This window comes from Dreissena polymorpha, chromosome 3 (assembly GCF_020536995.1).
Source record: "Dreissena polymorpha isolate Duluth1 chromosome 3, UMN_Dpol_1.0, whole genome shotgun sequence".
NCBI lineage: Eukaryota > Metazoa > Mollusca > Bivalvia > Myida > Dreissenidae > Dreissena > Dreissena polymorpha.
In genome coordinates, this window is record NC_068357.1 from 72,634,017 (window position 1) to 72,658,900 (window position 24,884).

General features: G+C 34.7%; 1 protein-coding gene across 2 annotated transcripts; it reads left to right on the forward strand.

The window, feature by feature from the left end:
- Window positions 1-24,035, forward strand: LOC127874728 (uncharacterized). 2 transcript variants are annotated; one of them, XM_052419275.1, is made up of 4 exons: window positions 1-289; window positions 19,487-19,622; window positions 20,809-20,932; window positions 22,551-24,035. In XM_052419275.1, the coding sequence occupies exons 1-4, from the start codon at window positions 287-289 to the stop codon at window positions 22,714-22,716; spliced, it is 429 nt and encodes a 142-aa protein (XP_052275235.1). In that variant the 5' UTR covers window positions 1-286; the 3' UTR covers window positions 22,717-24,035. The 2 variants fall into 2 exon arrangements, with proteins under 2 accessions (XP_052275235.1, XP_052275236.1); XM_052419276.1 differs by lacking the exons at window positions 19,487-19,622; window positions 20,809-20,932; window positions 22,551-24,035 and adding exons at window positions 10,792-10,930; window positions 13,031-13,136; window positions 15,751-16,548 and having other exon boundaries at window positions 124-289.
- The last annotated feature ends 849 nt before the right edge of the window (window positions 24,036-24,884 follow it).

Sequence of the window (24,884 nt, forward strand, 5' to 3'; positions counted from 1 at the left end):
TCCATATATGGCTCAAACACTCTTACGTTAAGAATGAATCTATGCTTAAAATAATCCGAGTCTACATGTATCGTATTCTTAATACGTGAATATAAATCGGTGGCTATGATCAAACGTCTATTTCTGCAAATTTCCGATTTGGGTAATTTCTAAATTCATTTTTAACCAATCCCGAGCGTCTACCCTCTACAAATATTCACTGCAGAGCATTCTCTTAATCAGACAGAGGGAGTCTTAGGTGGCCGTATTCGTTAAATTTGACGTTGTTTCTACTTATATTATCAAAATGGTAAGTTAAAACTATGGATATTTGTAAATTTATATATATTCTTTAGGCTTGATATATTTTCTTTTAGTCTAAACGTGAATGTGTGACATTTTTATGCTAAATTCCGCACGAGGAAACAATACGGAAGTAACATTTCTTACATTTTTTACTGATTGTTCATACGCGTTGCCAAGAATTTCGCTTTGTTGATACACGAAAATTAATGTCTAATTTATTAGACTTTATTAAACCGAATACTGATCCCGTAACGCCATATCAGAAACTGTAAAATCTCCCTTCTGCGTATAATTACTTTGACTTATAATAGACTTGGAATAGAGTTCGGTTTACATGGTTAATCCGTACTAAGTCAACTCGTACCTTGGTCAACTCGTATGCTTTATGCTTTTTGTGTCGTGTCTAATTTTTTTTAAAGATGTTACATCACACAGATTTTTAAATATATTACTTTAAATCATTTAAAACTAAATTATGACACTTTTGTCTTTATATTTGTTGCTGTTTTTTTTCTAATTTTTTATCGTCTGTAATACTAATAAATAATCGATTATGTTGATAATGTCAAACCACAATTTTGAAAATAAATTCTTGTTGAGCCAAGGATTCTGATCAGCTATTCCTTTTTCAAGATTTACATGCTATAAATAGCCTTAAAGGGGCCTTTTCACAGATTTTGGCATTTTTTAACTTATTCATTAAATGCTTTATATCGATTAATGTAAACATTGGAGCGTAAAAGCTCCAGTAAAAAATCAAGAATAAAATTAAAAAAAGGAAAAGAACATTGCCCGGACCAGGTTTCGAACCACAGGGGTCTAGCTAGGTTCAAAATTTAGGGAGAAGTCACTTCTCCCAAAGGCCAAAATAGGGAGAAGTGGCAACTTTTCGGGGAGAAATGGTACTTTTGCATCCAGTGGTCAAGCTTAGCTCAAAATTTTGGGAGCTGTCACTTCTGTACAGTTGCGTCATAGGTCTTCATTTTACATGTATTTTGCGGCAAATTAAAGGAGAAGTATTTCCGTTCAGCTTTCAATCAACTCTTTACTTGTCTTATACCCCTCATTAAATTTGCCAATTATCATTAATCAAAAACAATTTAATCAAAAACAATCTTATTTCACACTTTGGGGGACAACATTTACAAATACAAACACACACTCACTTAAGTGTTCATTTTTGTTATTGATGTATTTAACTGAGTTAAAGTTATATATTTAACACTTAACATGCTATTTATGTGATGACTGATAAGCTATTTCAATAATAGAGGCTGAAATGGGTGATGGAATTCAAAAGGCTGCATTTCATTTATAATAAGAGATGTTAAGTGTATGAAACTTACATTTTTCTTATTTCTAATTGATTGTAAATTATTCTGGTAATTTTTATTATTTTTTTCCTGTACAGGTTTATCAAATAAAACTTCAAGTTTAACAAAACCAGTAATATTCATAATCTTCTTACTTCCTTGTAAATTTTAAGAAAATCAAGATTAAATCGAATTTATATTGTGCTACAATTTTTTTAAATAAAAATTCATTTAAAGTCTCATTTTACAGCACAGATTCCAAATCTTACCCATAAATGAGCCCTATATTTATTGCCAGTGTGCTAGGTTAACTCTTCCCATTTGATCACTCCTTTGTATTGTTTTAATGGGCCATTTAACTTTGCTGAAGTATAGTTATTGGTAGCCAGCACAAGGCAATTAATCAAGGCTTCACCTATGAACAATTTTAAGAACTCTAATAGCTCCCGACTGTGCATTTGAATGTTCAACTTTGCATGACCTGTAAATGGGGCAACTTCTGACTGAGAATTCTCCTGTGTCCAATTCTCCACATCAAATTGATTTTAATGGTCAATGTGTGGCACAAACAAATAATTAAAAGGTGGAGAAGTTATGTCGCCTTCATGAAATTAATTAGCGACATAAATATTCCCTTGGCGAGCAAATCGCCCACTTCGCCCACTAGCGAGACCCCTGAACCAGTGACCCCTGGAGTCCTGCCAGAGTCCTGAAGTAAAAACGCTTTAGCCTACTGAGCTATTCCGCCGAGTACACATTGTTGACGTATTTTATACCTTATATAAACAATCTTCGTAGTTTCACAAAATTTAACGACAAAAACAGAACTCTCCAAATTATTCAATCGTTTCGCGTTGCAACGCTTTATAATTTTTAGGTTTTAAAATCGTCAAAAGATGCATATAATGGCTATATTAGACCATGGTAAATGTTCAGTATTACTGTTTCCTCACAAATATCATAACTAAAACGAAAATTTGCGAATCTGAAACAACTTTTTTCAATTTTGTCAATTTACCAAAGCGTGAAAAGATCCCTTTAAATAGTCTGGTTGATATGGTTGCATTTGGGAATCCTTTTTCAAGATTTGCATGCTATAAATAGCCTTAAATAGTCTGGTTGATATGGTTGCATTTGGGAATCAATCGAGACGGGATTATGCGTTTCTTTGGGTGAGTGAAAGTGTTAAAACAATTTAACAAATTTTATCATATTTCACAAAATAACATAATAAATAAATTTTGAATAAAACATACAGAGGGGAATACTCGCCCTGGTTGGTCTGAAAATTCATTTAAAAAAAAGACCAGCAAGACAACTACCAAGTTGAACACATAAACCAAGTTAATAAACATTCCATCAAAGCAAAGAGGCCCAATGTCGACAAGGGGTGTTGAATACCTCAAGTATGTGTTCTGCCTATCAAAAGGGTAGACACAGTAGTTTCCTTATGTAAGAGTAGGTTTCACAGGGGTCGGCCTAGGGTCAAATTTTAGGGAGAAGTCACTTCTCTCTTGACTGGCATTTAAGGAGAAGTGAGCAGAAATAAAAGAGAAGTCATGTTTTTTTAATTTATCTTATATATCTTGTAATAAGTTGAATTATTTTAACATTTGAAATCACTGAATACAAAATGTAAATTAATTATCCTGCTCTTTCATTTATTTTAATTGTTCATTGAACTAACAAGTAAAACGAAAACAACTAAATAGACAACTTACTTAAAGCATTCAAGTGTGCATAAAAGTGCATATATTGTTTGCATCCACAACCCACCCACCCCACAAACAAAAAATATATTATAGTACTGTTTAAAAGACCAATTAACTTTAATTGAATCTTGAAATGCAATTAATTAACGTACATGGTATACACCACCTTTCCAGTGATTCATTTTTAACCAGGTTTTCCGAAGGAAAAAACTGGTTATTAGATTGGCGAATGCGGGCTGGCTGGCTGGCTGGCGGGCGGGCGGAACAAGCTTGTCCGGGCCATAACTATGTCGTTCATTGTCAGATTTTAAAATCATTTGGCACATTTGTTCACCATCATTGGACGGTGTGTCGCGCGAAATAATTACGTCGATATCTCCAAGGTCAAGGTCACACTTTGAGTTCAAAGGTCAAAAATGGCCATAAATGAGCTTGTCCTGGCCATAACTATGTCATTCATTGTGAGATTTTAAAATCATTTGGCGCATTTGTTCACCATCATGGGACGGTGTGTTGCACGAAAGAATCACGTCAATATCTCCAATGTTAAGGTCGCCACGACTAAAAATAGATTTTTTTTAAAAACAAACTTACAAAGTGGGTTAATTTTGTTTGTTCATTTCAAAAGTTCAGTTTCAGTTTTTTCCCTTTATCAGATTTTTTTTTCACAATGAAAACCTGGTTTTGTGACAATTTTGTCCCTTGTTAAATCTACATCAATGAGTCCCTGGGACTCGCATATTTTGAAACAATGGGTCCAAACTGAAACAATTGGTCCCAGATTGTGTCTTTGTAAATTCGTTACAAATAATCTACTTAACATGATACACCTTAGCCAGGGGGTCTTTTATGCAATTTTACAGCTAAATACAGAAATAGGTTTATAGCAAGTAAAACCTTTATTTGTTTTACTTTTAATAACAAACAGTGGAACAGATAACATCTTAAACAAAGAACTTTTAACATCTTTAACAATTTGGACTGACTAGACTTTTAATAAATTGGATGACAAGTGTTTATAATTTTTTGGTTTTCCTACAGTTAACCTGTTCCTGAATTTGGTCAAGACCTTATTCTGTATAGAAAACCTCTCTCACATCCTGTAGTATAAACAGCAGATGTCTGTTTTGTTATATGTAATTCAGTGTTCTCCGTAAAAAACGGAGTAGCCAGCGATAGTAACAGAGGAGTCGGCGATAATGCACACGGCATGCCGTGTTCACAAGCGGCGAGCGGGGTAGGTTCGGGAAGGGTATCCCCTCCGTTCAGGGGGGTATGGGGAAAAAATGCATTAATGGAGTGAAATGGTGATCTGGCGCATTTTTGGGTGTTTTTTTTTTATTAAAGTAATAAAGCATTTGTCATAGAAAATGAAATATTTATTTGAAATCTCTAAAATTTAAAAAATGCAATCTGAATCAGAGTTAGAGTCAGAGTCATGCGCTAGGTCAAGGGCTTGGTGTGCACGCTTATATTCAAATTCATAACTATTCTTTATACAAAGGCGTGTACAATTATCCATTGCTAATACACAGTATTAATTTGAAAAAAAAGTATGTTATATATCAAACGTGTCCGACACACGTATCTCATACAATCATCTTTATAAATATGACCGATTTTGTACTGGTATAAACAAAGCAACTCCACGTAGCAGCAGTTAATAAATGCAGAAGAACATCTACAAAGTCTACCAATTACATGCAAGGTGCTGAGTAATAAATGATTTCTGCTGAGTTATAAATGATTTCTCACATCAACTAATAAGTTTTGATCGTATACAATGGGTCTATTTATGGATTTTTCATTCTACCTTGAATTCGCCTACAAAAATCGGCGAGGGTTCTTTGACTTGTGTCTACTTGGCACTGTGTAAGTCTTTTTTTAGGTGGAGGCATCGTGACGTCTGCTTCTAAACAACTATTTCAAACAAACGCTTTAAATACAGCGCATTAATTGGAAAATGACCGGTCGAAGGTTAAATTAGCCAGCCGTAAACTTACCGTAGTTAGCTAAAAATACCTCTGTGTTCGTAAATCTCGACCATAAACAAGCGTGCAATAAAGCGGTGAAAAACTGTTACGTAAAGATACGAACTATTGATCGTTTATCCGTGCTTGTCTCTGTGCGAAAATAATGCGCATTAGAATATTAACTTCGAGCTAGTTTGTTTAAACACAAAAGCGAAAGTATGGCGTCACAATTTGTATAAACACAGGCGTTTTTGTGGCGTTTCAAATGTATATTTTTGAGAAAAGTAGCCGGCGCCTAGATTGTTAGTAACCGGCGAAATCGCCGGCCGCCGGTGCTTCTGGAGAACACTAACTTACATTCTACGTAACATATGACGGAATACTGTACGATCTGTATCACTATTATGTTTGTACCGTATAAAAATAAAAGATGCTATTTATTTCAGAACTTGCAAATTTTAATTGTCACTTTATAAAAAACAACACTGCTCAATTAATCCAGAAAAGTATAATAACATCGCTTTACTATATAAATAATAAATGTCTGCGCTCACAACAGACGAACGCAAACTGTGTTTTCCGCCGTTTTTTCTTCATATTTAAACCACATGGTTTACATCGAGGCTCTGTTGTCGATAAATATCTACACAGCGAGTTTAAATTGTTGAGGATCAATTTCCAAAACCTTTTTCTGTCGCATATTCTTTGTTTACCATCCGGGACAGCCAATTAATCGTCCAACGAACTTTTAATAAAACGTTGTAACTGATATGACAATTGAAATATTCAACCAATCAAAATATGTGTACTACATTCCCAATGTAGAAATGTGATTTTCGTTCTACTTTTCAATACGGTGTTGACATGTGTTTTGCTATCCACGAATCGTACTCGGTATCATGTACAACTTTGACGATGTTGAAAATCGGAGTTTTTAAAAAATGCGTCCCGAGAACGTTCATGTTTGAGAATGATGCGTCCCCAGAAAAAAACGTGCGTCTGGCACGTGGGACGCACGGCAAAATGAATCACTGCCTTTCACATCATGCTCTGTGTTGTGACAAACATTAAAGTAAAACTGATTAATTAGAATACCAATTATTTTTAATTAACTAGTGCTTGGCAATTGCTTAACATATGTTGTAAATGACACATTTTACACTTTTCACACTCTAAACATAATACCCTTGAAATACACGAGTGTGAAAGTGATGTTAATTGTGAAAAAGGTATTTCAAGAGGGAACATTTAGAAGAGAAAAAAAGACATCATTTTTATGATTTATACTTATACACGGATAATCCTATGATATCCTACATGTTTTTCTGTATTTTGTTTGTCTGGGTATGAGTTGACTTTATAACTTTTTATAAGTACAAGTTTACAAAAAACAATACTAGTTGACCAAAATAGGTACCTGATCACCAAGGTATGAGTTGACCACCACCCTAAGAGTTCTTGCTGTTATCAATTTATGTGAAAACATAAATGATGAATCTTTGTAATTTTATTACTATAGATATGTTTTTGATATTTTTTATGAGACACTAAATGTGGCCATTTAAGAATTTAGTAACTACTATCTATTTAGCTGTGTATTGAGTTGGAATATAGTATCCTGAGCGTGCACAGTAGTAAAGAAGATAACATTTACAATTTTAAATCAAAATCAAATATTTTGGAGATACATGTATTTAAATTGGAAAATTGTTGTGTTAGTGAACTTTCCAAGTGTAAGTTAAAGTGGGTGGATTATTAAACACAACATTTTAATTCAGTTTCACTTGCTTTACATGCCAAAAATAGATCTTATGATTTTGACCAAGAATATGAGACATTACTTTCTATGTTTAGTCAAAAAATAATAAAAGATGAATTATGATATAGAAAAGTAAAATAGGAAAATCTCAAAATTTCATTTTGTGAATGTATAAATATTTGTTAGTTTAGTTATCAACAACAATCAATTTGTACCTTTCTGTGGAACAAATAAACAAAATGAGACCTAGCACATGCACAATTTAGGCCAGTGAACTTTACATTAGGACTGTACAATTTCTTCTTTGAAGGGTAGTCTGGCCTGTAAATTATATGGGTCTTTGGCAATGTTTGCAATATGCAGCCCCATTTCTCAATTCATAAGGCAAATATATTACCCCTATAATTACCTTGATATTCTCCTCTCAATGGAAGTTGAAGGTTTTGATATGTTTCACATGATAGTATAACATTGGCATTTACGTTTATTGAATACTTATAATTTTAGACACACTACATAGATGATGGAGTGTAACATTATTTGGGTTTGAAAGAACCAACTATGATTAATTGTAAACCAAAGTTTAGTTGCAGAAATTGTGGTGATATTTCATTGAACCTTTTTGGAAACCATGATTAAAAAAACTGGTAAGTTAAACGAATGACCAGTTGGAGTGTTGCATTGTTAAGTTTTATTTGAGTTGTTCAAATTTTATGTTCAGCATGTTTTGTTACTTTAAGGCCTGAAGAAAGACGTGAATGGAAGTTATTAAATCTGCTTCTCGTATTACTAACATTATTAATTCAATATTGGCATCTGTATGTGTTTATAGACATGTTACCCAGAAAAGGTTTTGTGCATGTTGAAAGATTAATAACACTAAGATCTGCCCGTTTATCAGTACTACTCCTAACAATTTCTCTTAATTTAGCCCAATTTTTGTGTGTGACTGTTATAGATTTGGACTTCATATAAGTCATGATTCCAAAAGAACTTTACAACATCTTTTCGGTTCTAGGCATTCACGATGTAATGTTTATTTAACAATAATTAATAATAATAATACAATTTGTTATAAAAATGTTATTATTCCAACTTGGGCATCGCATACACACTCTTACATTGTTCTTGTCCTTTGACAACTTAAGTAGTCAGGGAAAATTGCTTTTTCCACATGGGATTAAAGAAAACCTGCATGTGCCACAGTTCTATGGTAGATTTAATTTAGATTTTGTAAACTGAAAAGGAGTAATCATTGTAATAAATTGAATTTGACCGACATCTGAGCTTTTTCCATGTTGCTTTAGTGATTAGCAATCAGTGCAGCCAGGCATGAACAGGAACAATAGTGCTATTTGTTGTCATCTTTAAATCTTTGAAGTGTTTACGGAATACCTGTTATATTTTTTAGACCTTAAACATGTGCATACTATTTTCAGCAAACTGTTCTATGTCTTAACTGAGGCATGTCATACAATATAGGTCTTAAGCCATATGCAGCCAGCCTAGCGCCAGACCAGCCTGCGCAATAGAGCAGTCTGGTCAGGAGTCATGCTGTCCGGTTTAATGTCATGCAAGGTTTTGTGATCTCATAAGCAGACAGGGTAGCCCCAGGCCAGATGCGGAGACTATTCTGGAGCTATAATGTTGGCCGGATATGGCATAAGACACATTTCAGCATATTAATTCTGGTCAATTGCTTTCATGTAAAAAGATTCAATATACATGAATTTTATGTTAATATTACATAATGTATTGCAGTGCAAATCAAATTAATCGTAATAGTAATGTTGTATTTAGGCTTGAATTTAGGGAGCATGGGGGTTATTTACCTGTCAAAGGATTCCTTAAAGTGCTGAAAAGGGTGTAACAATGTAAAGACTTTATAGAGGAAGAAACCTTACAAAATAATGTGTTGATTTATTTTTAGCTCACCTGAGCAAAACCTGCTCATGTTGTGCTCATGGTGAGCTTTTGTGATCACCTTTTGTCCGTCGTCTGTTGTGCGGCGTCAACATTTGCCTTGTTTACACTCTAAAGGCCACATTTATTGTCCAATCTTCATGAAATTTGGTCAGAAGATTGGTCTTATTAATATCTTGGATGAGTTAGAAAATGGTTACATTTGCTTGAAAAACATGGCTTCCAAGGGGCGGGGCATTTTTCCTTATATGGCTATATATGGCTATAGTAAAACCTCGTAAACACTCTAGAGGCCCCATTTATTGTCTGATCTTCATAAAACTTTGTCAGAAGATTCATCCAAATACCGGTAATATCTTGGACGAGTTCGAAAATGATGCCCGTTGATTTAAAAACATTTTTCCTTATATGGCTTTAGTTAAACCTTGTTAACACTGATGGCCACATTTATTTTCTGATCTTTATGAAACTTTCTCAGAAGATTTGTCCCAATGATATCTTGGATGAGTTCAAAAATGGTAACCTTTGCTTGAAAAACATGGCTGCCAAGGGGCGGGGCATTTTTCCTTATATGGCTATAGTAAAATCTTGTTAACACTCTAGAGGCCACATATATTGTCCAATATTCAAGAAACTTGGTCACAAGATTCATCCCAATAATATATTGGACGAGTTCGAAAATGATAACGGTTGGTTGAAGAACATGGCCACCAGGGGGCGGGGCATTTTTCCTTATATGGCTATAGTAAAACCTTGTTAACACTCTACAGGGCCACTTTTATTTTCTGATCTTCATGAAACTTGGTCAGAAGATTTGTCCCAATGATATCTTGGATGAGTTTGAAAATGGTAACCTTTGCTTGAAAAACATGGCTGCCAAGGGGCGGGGCATTTTTCCTTATATGGCTATAGTAAAATATTGTTAACACTCTAGAGGCCACATTAAAAGTCCGATCTTCATCAAGTTCATGAAACTCGGTCAGAAGATTCATCCCAATAATGTCTTGGACAAGTTCAAAAATGATGCCGGTTTGTTGAAAAACATGGCCACCACGGGGTCAGGGCATTTTTCCTTATATGGCTTTAGTAAAACCTTGTTAACACTCTAGAGGTCATATTTATTTTCCGATCATCATGAAACTTGGTAAAAAAAATTGTCCCAATGATATCTTGGATGAATTCGAAAATGGTTTTGGTTGCTTTAAAAACATGGCCACCAGGGGCGGGGCATTTTTCCTTATATGGCTATAGTAAAACCTTGTTAACACTCTAGAGGCCACATTTATTGTTCAATTTTCATGAAATTTGGTCAGAAGATTGGTCTCAATGATATCTTGGATGAGTTCGAAAATAATTATGTCTGCTTGAAAAACATGGCTTCCAAGGGGCGGGGCATTTTTTTTATATGGCTATAGTAAAATCTTGTTAACACGCTAGAGGCCACATTTACTGTCCAATCTTCATGAAACTTGGTCAGAATATTTATCCCAATAATATCTTGGACGAGTTAAAAAATGATGCAGGTTGGTTGAAAAACATGGCTGCCAAAGGGCGGGGCATTTTTCCTTATATGGGCCTATGGCTATAGTAAAACCTTGTTAACACTCTAGAGGCCACATTTATTTTCCGATCTTCATGAAACTTGGTCAGAAGATTTGTCCCAATAATATCTTGTTATCTCAGGTGAGCAACTTTGGGCCTTTCAGGCCCTCTTGTTGAATGTTGGGCCATCAAGACAATGTTTATATTTGCCTTATTTAAATCTCTGTATTCATCTAAGGCAAGTTTAAAAGTTTTAAGCCTCAACATGATGTTATGTGTTTCAGGCCAGTTCTGGCTGCCAGGTGGCACAGGATGCTAAAGATCAGTTCAAGGCACTCAAAGAGAGGAAACTCGAGTCTGACTATGTTGTGTTCAAAATTGAGAAAGAAAAGGAGGTCATAGTTGACAAAATTGGAGGGGCTGGTATGAATTGTTGTTAACCAGGTTTTCCGAAGGAAAAAACTGGTTATTAGATTGGCGAATGCGGGCGGGCTGGCTGGCGGGCGGGCGGAACAAGCTTGTCCGGGCCATAACTTTGTCGTTCATTGTGAGATTTTAAAATCATTTGGCACATTTGTTAACCATCATTAGACGGTGTGTCGCGCGAAAAAATTACGTCAATATCTCCAAGGTCAAGGTCACACTTTGAGTTCAAAGGTAAAAAATAGCCATAAATGAGCTTGTCTGGGCTATAACTATGTCATTCATTATGAGATTTTAAAATCATTTGGCACATTTGTTCACCATCATGGGACGGTGTGTCGCACGAAAGAATCACATCAATATCTCCAATTTCAAGGTCGCCACGACTAAAAATAGATTTATTTTAAAACAAACTTACAAAGGGGGTTAATTTTGTTTGTTCATTTCAAAAGTTCAGTTTGAGTTGTCTCCCTTTATCAGAATTTTTTTCACAATGAAAACCTGGTTTTGTGACAATTTTGTCCCTTGTTTAATTATGTTTTACAAACATTTGAGGGTCAGTGCACAAGTGAATACTATGCCAAGTATCTGGTTAGAAGGGGCCAGAAGTTTAATAGCTCATCTGTTATGCTCATGACGAGCTTTTGTGATCGCCTTTTATCAGTTATGCATCATACATTGTTATCCCCACGCTTTTTGAAAAGCCTGGGGATTATGTGGTTATCTCCGCGGTCTGTCTACCGTCCTGGCCACTATCATCTCCTACACTATTAGCACTAGAACCTTGAAACTTACACACATGGTAGCTATGAGCATATGTGTGACAGTGCACTATTTGGAATTTCGATCTGACTCCTGGGTCAAAAGTTATGGTGTTGGGGTGGGGCCGGGTCAGAGACTTTCACTTATTTTACTAACAACATGCGGCGTGGGGACACGCGTTGGCCTCTGCCGCGCCATTTTTAGTTAATATTTGCCTTAGTAGCACTCTAGAAGTCACATTTATTGTCCAATTTTCATGAAACTTGGTCAGAACATTTTATTCTTATGATAACTCAGCTGAGTTCAAAATGGTTCCAGTATGTTGAAATACACGGCCACCAGGGGGCAGGGCAGTTTTCCTTATATGGCTATAGTAAGAGCTTGTAAATACTGAAGTTTCATTTTAATGATTTATATTTCATTCTTCATGAATAAAAAAAAGTTCACTAGGTCAAATTAACAAAAGGTTGTTAACATCCCGGTTTTATTTTGTAGACCAAAATCATAAAGTAAAAATCATTAAAAGGTGAGATTAATGTAAATGGACATTTCTAAACATATTGTAAGCTGTACAAAATAGCTGTCAGATTAAGAAAGGAATGGCAATGAAGCAGGTTTAATGATACAAAATGTTAGGCTACAAAACACATAGCTCTTGTGATTGTAAATTTACTACCAATCTGTATTTTTTCAGCATTTAACACCATTAAACTTGTTTTAATAATAAAGTTAAACAAATCACATAATATCTAACAATGAACAGACTTCATTTATGCAATGTTAAGTCAAGATCTGTGATGTTATTTTGCTTCCTGTTTTTCTGTACCTAATGTTTGGCTGGTTTTTACTTATGTTATTAACCCTGTTTTTGGTCACATTATCAAGGAAGGAAATGAAGTGGTTTATTGTGGGGACAATGGGTCATTCTGATGAATCTTCAGAAATTACCGTAAGTGCTTGAGAATGAAGTACAACACAACTAGACAAATATTGAGGATGTAAGCAAATGTCTAAATGATAATTGGTCAGAATGGTTATCATGACAATATTTAGGAAATGTTTGAATCTTGTCAGCTTTAGGACATGTAATTTGGTCATCAGGTTTGGTCTTTGACATAGATTTACCTTGTCCTCAGGTGAGCTTTTAAAGGGATTTATGTACATTTTGTCATCCCATTATATTCCTGCTTAAGTGATATTTATTATCATTATGTCTAAATATATTTTGTATTGATTGATAATACCATTGAAAAAATTAAATATGTCATGCTGCTTTTAAAGATGGTTGATTTTAACTCGATAACAAAGCACAGCTAACATGTTTAATGCTACTTTCAGATGAGACTTTTGAAGATTTTGCCAAATATCTGAAGAATACTGGACCCAGGTATGCCGTCTATAACGTGAAGAAGGGCAACACCGACAGATTGCTGCTTGTATCATGGTAAGAAAGCTCAAGGCCAGTATTGTGTATTGATCTTCTGAACTCAGCTATAGGTCAAACAAAGTCAGTTTTCATTTGTTGCGAAAATCATGTATTTAATTTGACTACGAAATTCTCAATCTTGTTTTAAGTCTCCATTAAAATATTTACCAAATAAAATGGCTGCTTCATTTGAGTTTTGATTGTCATGGGCACACTTTGGGGGGGGGGGGGGGGCTCAAGTGATGGATAGGTATACATGGACATTGGGCAAGATTTCCCATGTTGTGAGATGTTATTATAAATGACTGCGACCAGAACATGAATGCCATAAAGGCTAGTCTTTTTTTTATGCTCCCCCAAATTTTTTCAGGGGGAGCATATAGTAGCCGCTTCGTCTGTCCATGCATGTGTCCGTCCGTTCACAATTTTTGTCCGGGCTATTTCTCAGCAACTAATGACCGGAATTCAATGAAACTTTATGGGAAGCTTAACTACCAAGAGGACATGTGCATATTATCAGCGGGTTCTAGTCAGATGATTTTTCACAGAGTTATGACCCTTTGAAATTTTCCATTAACTGTACATATAGTGCAATTCTTGTCCAGGCTATTTCTCAGCAACTAATGACCGGAATTCAATGAAACTTAATGGGAAGCTTCACTACCAAAAGGAGATGTGCATATATTATCAGCCAGTTATGGTCCAATGATTTTTCACAGACTTATGGCCCTTTGAAATTTTCCATTAACTGTACATATAGTGCAATTCTTGTCCAGGCTATTTCTCAGCAACTAATGACCGGAATTCAATGAAACTTAATGGGAAGCTTCACTACCAAAAGGAGATGTGCATATATTATCAGCCAGTTATGGTCCAATGATTTTTCACAGACTTATGGCCCTTTGAAATTTTCCATTAACTGTACATATAGTGCAATTCTTGTCCGGGCGATTTCTCAGCAACTAATGACTGGAATTCAATGAAACTTTATGGGAAGCTTCACAACCAAGATGAGATCTGCATATTATCAGCCGGTTCTGGTCGGATGATTTTTCACATACTTATGGCCCTTTGAAATTTTCCATTGTACATATCGTGCAATTATCGTCCGAGCTATTTCTCAGCACTTATTACGGGAATTTAATTAAACTTTATGGGAGGCTTCACTACCAACAGGAGATGTGCATATTATCAGCCGGTTATGGTCGGATGATTTTTCACAGAGTTATAGCCCTTTGAATTTTTCTATAAACTGTACATATAGTGCAATTCTTGTCTGGGCTATTTCTCCCCAACTACTGACTGGAATTCAATGAAGCTTTATGGGAAGCTTAACTACCTTGAGGAGATGCACATGTTATTTGTGGGTTCTGGTTAGGGGATTTATTTAGAGAGTTATGGCCCTTTGAAATTTTTAAGTTGCTAAACCATCCATCGTATTATTTTGTCCAAAGTTATGCCCCTTAAGACGTTTCCTTTTATCTGAATATATAGTGCAATATTGTGGCAAAAAAAACTTTGGGGAGCATCACCCGTCTCCGACTGTTTCTTGTTGTGAATAGTTCTTTAAATAACATCTGTTATAAAATGACTGGATCAGCTTAGATTTCATTTAAAAAAATGTTCTTAAAGTTTCTAAAATTGCTCAATAGTAAGTAAACTGATCCAAGGACTTTTATTAGGATACTGCCGACATGAGGCTACAGGGAAGTATCTGGTCTCTTCAATGGTATTCAAATTTCAGTATTAGTCAACCCAATATATTACATATGGGCCATGCTCTGTGAAAATGGGGTTTAATGCATGTGCATAAAGTTTCGTCCCTGATTAGCCTGTGCAGTCCGCACAGGCTAATCCGGAACGACCCTTTCGCTTATGCTATTTTTTGTTGAAAGAAAGTTTCTTATTAGCAAAAATCTAGTTAAGGCGGACTACACAGGCTAATCTGGGACGACACTACGCACATGCATTAAACCCCTTTTCACAGAGCACAGCTTATATATTAGCCAGGTGTACATCATATTTGAGCACACTGAGCTATAGTTAAGTGCACTGTTTCAATCCCAGCTGTCTAGTGACCTCAGCTAAGGTGCCACTGGACTGTGGCTCCAGCTGGCTTGAGTATGATACCCTGGATTTTGTGGTGTGGGTTAATTAAAATATGAAAAAGAATTGAAGTAGGCCTTCAAACAAGTGAATCATAAGAGTACCTCTAAATGAAACTTTAGCAGAATATTTATCTTGACAATATATTAGTCAAGTTTATTGTTTGGAAGAAAACTGCCTTTTCTAAATACATTCATTTTTCTCTAAATGAATTGGCATATAAGCAGTAATTGATACAGGACTTCACGTGTACAAACCTTGAAGATATTATGTACTTCAATTCTGAGAAGTACAGGACATGTGTCACACACGATCAAAATGTGTTTCAGTATTAGCAATCTGTCTAAAATCAGCGGCCAAGAACCTCAGACTTCAAGGTGTCAAAAGTGAATACAAGACCAGTCAGTTCAGTCATTGATAATTGGTGATTTACTACATGCTGCATCTTAAACTGCAATGTTTCATGGCCCTTTTTGTCTTTAATCTGCATTCCATTCAAGGTCTAATGAAAGCCTTCGTGTTTCAGGATATCAGATAATGCTAAAATCAAAGAAAAGATGGTTTACTCTAGCACGCTGAACACTTTGAAATCTGCGCTCAACATCGACTGTGTCATGCAATGTAACGATGAAGACGATCTAACAGAGGACGCCTTTCAAAAAGCAGCATTTAAATAGACTCCTAGATGAACAACATTGTGTAGTATCTTATTGACAATAATATTCATATAGTGAATTGGTGTGTATAAGAATATTTTTGATATGTAATGGCAATATTTGGTGTAGCATCATGATTAATCATTCAGTTTGTACTGACAGTAAATCTACTAAATGTTGAAGAACCAGAGTAAGAATTGGGACCCAAGAAAAGCCTTGAATCAGACAACTGTTGAGGTCACTAGTTCTCTTAGTAATTTATAAAATCTTTGTTATAATATTGTCTCAAACTACTTTAAAGAACTCTGAAGGACAAACATTATGGTCTAAAATGTAAATGTTATTTAAGTTATCATTATAATTATGTTCGTTTTAAGTGCTTCCATGCCCCATAAGTGCTACACTAAAAGTGTTATTGTTTTCATCTTGACTTGCAATGTGCTAAAATTACTTACCGTAAAAGAAGCGAATATTTCCACCTGCAAGATATTTTTATAAACAAGTATCGGATCCGATAAGTCAGTTTTTCACTAAAAAGAGTCATTTTTAAACTTGACAAAATATATGTATGCAATTTTCAAGTTATTGTTAGTATCGTTTCCTCTTAGTTTTTATACTATGGGAATTGGTTTCCCTATGTTTACTTCTTGAATAAAATTTAAAAAACATATGTCGTAATTTTTGATATTATGGTATCAAAGTTGGAGCATACTACATCATGTATATACTTCATAATCATGTATATCTAGTTTATAATACATGTGTTTATATGTAAACAATGTGATGTATTGCATGCTACAAGTTCTGTTTGGCCATGTATAAGTGGACTACATACCTACTTGTATGTAGCTGGGCTTGAAAGATATGGCCAATAGTTTCCTGTTTCAGATAAGTGTTGTTCTCTGTGGTGTACTCAGACACCCTTGTATTATTCAAGGACATAATATCACAGTACACTTTTAAGCATGTGGATGTACTGACACCACTGGTTTTGTCTTGTAATTTAAATAAAATTCAATATGAAACTTAGTCAGAAAATCTGCCCCAATGATACCGGGCAAAGTTTGAAAATGTAAATGTTGCTTCTAAATTTTAATAAATATTTGGAGAATATGCAAAAAACTTGTGATTGCTATGGTTATGTAAATCAGAGAAAAATGTGGGAAATATCTGGATCCTACAAAAACTCATCAAGTACATAATCTAGGTTAATGAAACTCGGTATGTTCATAGATGGCCATTTCGCAAAATGCATATTAATTTTTTTCTCTGACAAAAATATTGCTTTTATGCTCATAGAAATAAGTGAGAACTAAAATCTGGATCTTGCAAAAACTAAAAAAGTACTTTAGCTTACTCTGAGAACTTAATACCGGTAGCTGCTGTTTTGTGTGTGACAAATATCTGGTCATCAATTGACTTGCATGGATTCCCCTGGCTCAAAGTTTTTTTTAAACCAATTTACTGTAGAACACGTACCTTCTTCACATTTTATCAGTTTTATGGGGTTTTATGAAGAAAAAGTTATAGCCAAATGGAAATTTCTTGAACCGAATTTTTAAATTTGTAGCTATTTGCTAATTTGGCGATTGGCAGAGCAGGCCCTGACTTGGTGATGGGAACATACATGTGTAAATAGTCAACCTACTGGTATGTTCTTGTAGGTGACAGTGGGTTACTTACAAATTGCATTTGCTTGGATTACTAAAATTAGAACTACACTGATGTTTTGTTGTAATTGTTGCATGTAATATGATTAAAAGTCTGGTGTGCTTTTGAACATGGACAATGTTAAAAATCAATTGCTGCCTTTTTAAAAGACTAAAACCAAACAAGATGAGGAATGATTTGTACATGGAGTTTATGACAACGGAAGCATATTGTAAGCGGATAAATAATAACATTTGTACAAATAGCTAACGTTTAGAGATTGATATTGAAACATCGTAACATAACATTTTGTTTCGTATACAATTTAAAAAAATCATTCTTTGAAATAAGAGGGTATACTAGTATTGTTTGTAATTCCCTTTATTGTAAACAATACTAAACATACCTTGATAAAAATAATATTGTATCAGTTATTTAACCCTTCCCCACTCAGAAGCAAAGTGAAAATGGCTATGTGCAAACAGCATAAAACCAGAACAGTTTGCGAGAAACTCTCAGTCTGTTCAGGTTTTATGCGGTTTGCTGCTCATCAGTTTCTATATAAAACTTTAATCTAGTAAGAAAGGTCTTTAATTTAATTTAACTTTCTAAGGGACTACAAATGCGTCGCAATACGTATCTAAGAAGTTAAGGGTTAAAGATCTGCATTGCAAATAATAAGGGTGTAAAGTGCTACCCTGTTGGAAAGTTATGCTTGGCATGTGTCATAAAAAAAAGAGTGAACAGGTAGATGAACATTATTTCAGAACTAACACAAAATATGAGACATGTAGTGGAAAACATGGCCTCGTATAACGTAGATTGATCTTGTTTTATTGGAGCTGAAGTAAGTTATTGAGACGTTTGATAGCATGTGTATATGCTAAATTTATTAAATGCTATTATTAAAGATATCAATAAGTGTAATATTGGAGGGTGGAGACTGTTGCCGAAAACTTAGAATGCCATGATGTACGTGCAAAGCGCATGAATATTTGGAAGCATGGAATGTTGGAAGACCTGATGTTGAACCAACCCTGCATTATGGTAAGAATCATTCCCCATTTTTCGAAAATGAGGTGCAATAGTATCGTGGTAATAAATCATTCGACATGAACATAAAAAGCATGCTAGATTAAGATGATTGAGTGGACTACAGTGTGTTCTGCCTTGTTCAAATGTTGCATTGAGTTTGCCGTTGAATGTTGTGTTAATTCGAGTTTAGATTAAAATGGATTTGATGTGTAAACTTTGTATGCAAATGGCAACTTGCTAGGATAAAGCTGCTACAGCATTTGTTGTATAGTAAGCTGGATTTGAGCAAAAAAGTAACCACAAATGTCTATTCGCAGATTTATCTGAAATTCTGTATCGGATGAACATTTACCATTTTAAATTTATGAGAACGAGATGATTTTGTCATGTGATATTTGTTGAACAGAAATTAATCAGTTTATAATGACCGAGGTAAATAAAAAAAGAAGTGCAAAGCCTTTAACAAATGTGGTTTTATATAAGCAATACCATTTTAATTGGTTAGCTGTTTGTTATTCCTCGCTGAAATGTTAATGGATCTAGAAATGTCCGGGTGTGTGTGCATGCGTGCTTGCTTCTGCCTGTCACAATGTTGGCCAATTTCATCAAATTTGTGCACAACACTTATTCTTAAAACATGAGCTCTTATTGTAAGGCTTCTCGATTGCATAATTTTTAAGGATTCGTTGTCTTAAAAAAATGACAATCGCAGATCCTTATAATGGCATTTTTTTATTTTTCAAAAATTCAATCTAAATTTCGTACTCAACCCTTTCTAAAACAATGCCCCCATGGCGAGGAATGCACTGTTTATTGCAGATTCTTGTTTAACTTTGCATGTTTTTGTTCCTGAAAGGAATAAACCTTTCTATACAAAGCGTGAAAGGCTGGTATTCACGTCATGCGTGTCGTTTCTTTCAGTCGTCCGGAGTCTTGGTGAAGGACGAGTGTACACAAGTGTTTGAGGAGATCAAGATAGGACACAAGTATAGCTACATCATCTACAAGATCGCCAAGGACAACAAACTCATTGAGGTCGACTGTGTAGGAAAATTAGGTACAGCATAGTATGTGTAAAGCAGACCGTTAAGTCAATAATAAGTGACAGGTATTTTTTTTTTTAATTAACTATCTAAATGTGCTGGTTATAGTAATAATTCTCATTACCTAGTTTATAATGTTTTATAATGAAAACATATTTTAAAGGGATATTATACGATTTTGTCAAATATTTATGAATAACTATAGAAGGTGTTAAAAACTTATTATACATATATTTTAATATAAATTAAAGTAAAAGTTAAGTTGAACATGTGTCGAAAAATGCGTAATAAGCCAGATATTTAATTCTGAAATCGAAAATGTCTGTACAGTCGAATTCGCCAGCATGTATATCATATGCATGTACGATGTGAATCTAAATTTAGTTTAACTGATCATTTTAATTTCTTGCAACGATATCTATTCATACGACACACGAACACTAACTCCGATCCTAATAAAAGACGAATGCTTCGGTTATTGTAGGAAAATATGTACGAAATATCTTCGTCACAATAGGCTCGGGGCGCTAATTTGTCTGCTGCATTTTATGAAATTCGTCTTCAATGTATAATTTTTCTTTCCTATTTTGTGTTATTGTAACATATTTTTATGCCCCCGGTAGGGTGGCATAAAGCAGTTGAACTGTCCGCCAGTCTGTCCGTCCGTCCGTCCGAAAACTTTTAACATGGCCATAACTTTTGCAATATTGAAGATAGCAACTTGATATTTGGCATGCATGTGTATCTCATGAAGCTGTACATTTTGAGTGGTGAAAGGTCAAGGTCATCCTTCAAGGTCAAAAGTCAAAAAATACAATCCAAGGGAAGTAGTAAGCTTTAAAAGGGAGATAATTCCTAAACCTGCTAAATGATATATTGCAATTTTATTTGAAAGCGGCGCAATAGGGGGCATTGTGTTTCTGACAAAAACATCTCTTGTTATCAATGTATTACAATTTAACACATAAAAATCGTATAATCTCTCTTTAAAGGAATGATCTACTGAATTATCTTTCAGATAGTCACAGTTAGCTGCATGTCTATTTGTCCAATATTCAAGGAATGGAACACACGGCATGTAAACATTTCTGCCAATATATAATCACGTCTTTCATTGGTCAACGTCTAGTTAAAAAAATCAATTGTTCAAAAGGTTTTGTTTTGGCATATTGATATTGAAACTCATGTGTGGGCTTTCAGGAGAATCGTATGATAATTTCGTAGAGAAGTTGATTCAAGCCGGTAACAATAAGGAGGGACGTTACGCTGTTGTCGACTGCCTATATGACAAGACCAAGGCTAGTAAATTGGTCTTCATTATGTGGTAAGCAGCCTTCACATATTTTCTTTGTTGAACACCCGGACAATTATTTGAATGTATGGTACAGGTTGTGATGCGCCGATTTTGGCTTATTAAGAATTTTCATTTAAAACCCTGAAAAGGACAATTTGCCTGTGATATAAGCACCCACACGTGTTTTAAGATAAGGATTTAAAAAAATTATATTACATCTGATCATTATGCCCAGTGGGTTGTGAACAGCTCGCTTTTGTACAGCTCCCCTCGGTGGCATGGGTTTATGTCAAGTTCTTTGCTTAGTTATTCAATGTATTGCCACCCTGTCTAGCATGTGCTTGCTAGCCATATGTCTGATTGTATGTTATGGTAGTGCAACTGAGTTGTAATGTTAAAATTAAACTATATTCATACGATAAAAACAAAAGCCACTAATTTTTATGTCCCCCACTATAGTAGTGGGGGACATATTGTTTTTGCCCTGTCTGTTGGTTGGTCTGTCTGTCTGTCTGTCTGTCCGTCCGTCCGTCCGTCCGTCCGTCCGTCCGTCTGTCTGTCTGTCTGTCTGTCTGTCTGTCTGTCTGTCTGTCTGTCTGTCTGTTTGCGCCAACTTTAACATTTTGCAATAACTTTGCTATATTGAAGATAGCAACTTCATATTTGGCATGCATGTGCATCTCATGAAGCTGCACATTTTGAGTGGTGAAAGGTCAAGGTCAATGTCATCCTTCAAGGTCAGAGGTCAAATATATGTGGCCAAAATCGCTCATTTTATGAATACTTTTGCAATATCGAAGATAGCAACTTGATATTTGGCATGCACGTGTATCTCATGGAGCTGCACATTTTGAGTGGTGAAAGGTCAAGGTCAAGGTCATCCTTCAAGGTCAGAGGTCAAATATATGTGGCCCAAATCGCTTATTTTATGAATACTTTTGCGATATTGAAGATAGCAACTTGATATTTGGCATGCATGTGTAACTCATGGAGCTGCACATTTTTAGTGGTGAAAGGTCAAGGTCATTCTTCAAGGTCAGAGGTCAAATATATGTGGCCCAAATCGCTTATTTCATGAATACTTTTGCGATATTGAAGATAGCAACTTGATATTTGGCATGCATATGTATCTCATGGAGCTGCACATTTTGAGTGGTGAAAGGTCAAGGTCATCCTTCAAGGTCAAATATATGGGTCAAAATTGCGCATGTAATGTCACTTCTGCAATATTGAAGCTAGCAATTTTATATTTGAAATGCGTGTGTATCTCAAGGAGCTGCACATTTCGAGTGGTGAAGGGTCAAGGTCAAGGTCATCCTACAAGGTCAAACATCATATAGGGGGACATTGTGTTTCACAAACACATCTTGTTTGTTGTATAGATCAATACCAATTTAAAATACTAGTATATTACTGTAAAAAGGTCTGGTAAGCAATGGTGTTGAAGACAATAAGTTACAAATGTATGGATGACAAGGACATTGCTACCTTCTTCAATGACTTCAGTTTTAAACCCAAATTTAGCCTTAAAGAAAAATTTGACCGAAGAAAACACATGTAACATTTGAACTGTTGATTTTCATTTGCGTTTAATATTCCTGGTCATGTAGTTAACAAGATCCTAATTTGGTTCACATTCCTTTGGCAGGCTGCCAGACGATCAGCTAGGCATCAAACAGAAAATGTTGTACACATCGAGTAAACGTGCTCTCAGGGAGAAGTTAAACGGTATCGCAAAGGAACTTCAGTGTAACGACACAGATGATCTCGCCTGGTCTAGTATCGTAGAAAAATGCTCGAGCAAGTACGACTAATGGGCGGAAGAGGACGTTATTTTTATTTAGTGACTTTTAATATTAAAGGGTGGCATTTGATGAGATGGGCATTATATATCGGCTCATTCATTTTTTTGTAGAATTTATTACAATGCCAATCCACTTCTGCTTAAAATTCCTTGAGATTTGCATATGGTAGATTCTAATTAACAAAAATTCCAATAGATTTGTTGATGAAATATAAAAGTAGAATTTGTAATGGGTTTACCCACTACAATATAACATATTGTCATTGCTTATATTAAACTCATGCTTGCTCATAATATAAAGGGGCCTTTCATAAACTAGCGTGATTTACTGACCTGCAGACCTGTTATAAAATGAATTAAATGAATTGTGTTCGTATTTAAAAAAAGGGATACTTAAAGTGATTATGTTTAATTTTGTTAACCTGGTTTTAAACTATTTAATGTTGTATGTAGGCTAATTACCCATGGGTAGTAACATATCATGCTGGTTTACATATATTCCATTTGACATACTCAGCTATGTTATGACGTGTAATTTTACACATCCTAAATAAGGGAAAAAATCTAAATATACATTGGTTTTGTTATAATGTTTCTCGATGGGTAATGGTTTTCTTATGTAATTCTGTGAAATCTATTTACACAATCTTCAATGCAAAGCTTGTTCAATTTACTGCTTTCTATTAGTTACAACACTTGTATTAACTTTATCTCACGAATACATTGTTGTGCTCCCATTTAAATGTTCTGGAGATTGTTATTTCCAAAGAATATTACTCATATATGTTTTAAGACAAGTTAAGCAAATGATCGAATGAGCTAATTATTATTAAATTTACTTTTAAATCATCATAAAATGAAAATACATTAACGGTGATTTAAAAAAATAACTGCTGTTAATGCTGTTGAATTGTTCAACAAAGCTTATTGCAATTTACGTTGCACACGTTTTTATGTCTCAATTTTTGCATGCTTGAAATATACCTTAGTTACGGTCACATTTTTGTGTGTTTCACACAAATATAGATGAAGAACATTTTATGTATGTATGTGTTTCAATGTGTACATACAGTTGTATGAATGAAGTTCTTTTATAGAGTGAATATTTCAACTTGAGTAAGTTAAGTAAGTATTCAATATTTGGAACTTTCATCTATATTCTTAATTAGTGCCTTTAAATTTAAGTCTTAAAATATGCAAATAGACCAATCAAATTTGATGATAACGAATGTTAAGAACCAGAGCAGTAAACTTAAATTGGAATTGGTAATCATATGTTTCATCCTGTTAGAAAATGTAGATGTTGGTGAATAAAGGATGTTTAACTTCTGTCAGTTTTCCTTTTTCGGAGATGTTTTTATGCTGTCATTAAAATCAAAGGCTACTTTGTTTAATGAAAAAGTTTAAATTTAAGAATATTGTTTTTTTCACATCAAATTTCGTTCCCTACTGAAAGAAATTATATGAAAATTCCATTTTATTTACAAAAAAAGTCATTACACTGTTATCAAATGAATTAAAACTATACATGTTTTCAGCTTTTAACAGTAATGTTCTTAAAAAGCATTTTTTATGCGATAATGACACACACATTTTGGTCTTTTATGCTAAACTTCCTTTAGTAACTCCCAATATTTCATGCAATTAAGTATCAAATTAACCCTGTTTGACTCCGCAATTCTTTCATCGCTTTGAGTGCCTTTTAAATGTGATCGTGGTAAACATATGGGTTGTGTACTGTGATAAAGGGGTTAAATGCATGTGCGATAAGTGTTGTTCTAGATAAGCCAGTGCAGTCTGCACAGGCTTATCAGGGAAAGCACTTTCTGCTTATATGATATTTTCTTTTGAATGTCTTGAACTTTTTTATGGAGGACGTTAAGTTGTTGTGGATTCAACTTCTCACATAAGTATGTGAGATAGACAAAATATATGCGGCTATATTTTTTCTTTAAGGGAGATTTTTTTTAAACCACACTCTCTATTGCTGCCATCTTCTTATGGTGAGCTTTTTTCCTACATAAAATCTCATCACCTAACAGTACAGGTAATATAATTGGTCAACTATTTCAACTTAACCTTGTAAGGTTCACATTGACAATAAAAACTGTTAATTAATGGAAGAAACAATAGCGAAATGTTAGATCACTTTTAGTGGGTCATCAGAAATTCTCCCAT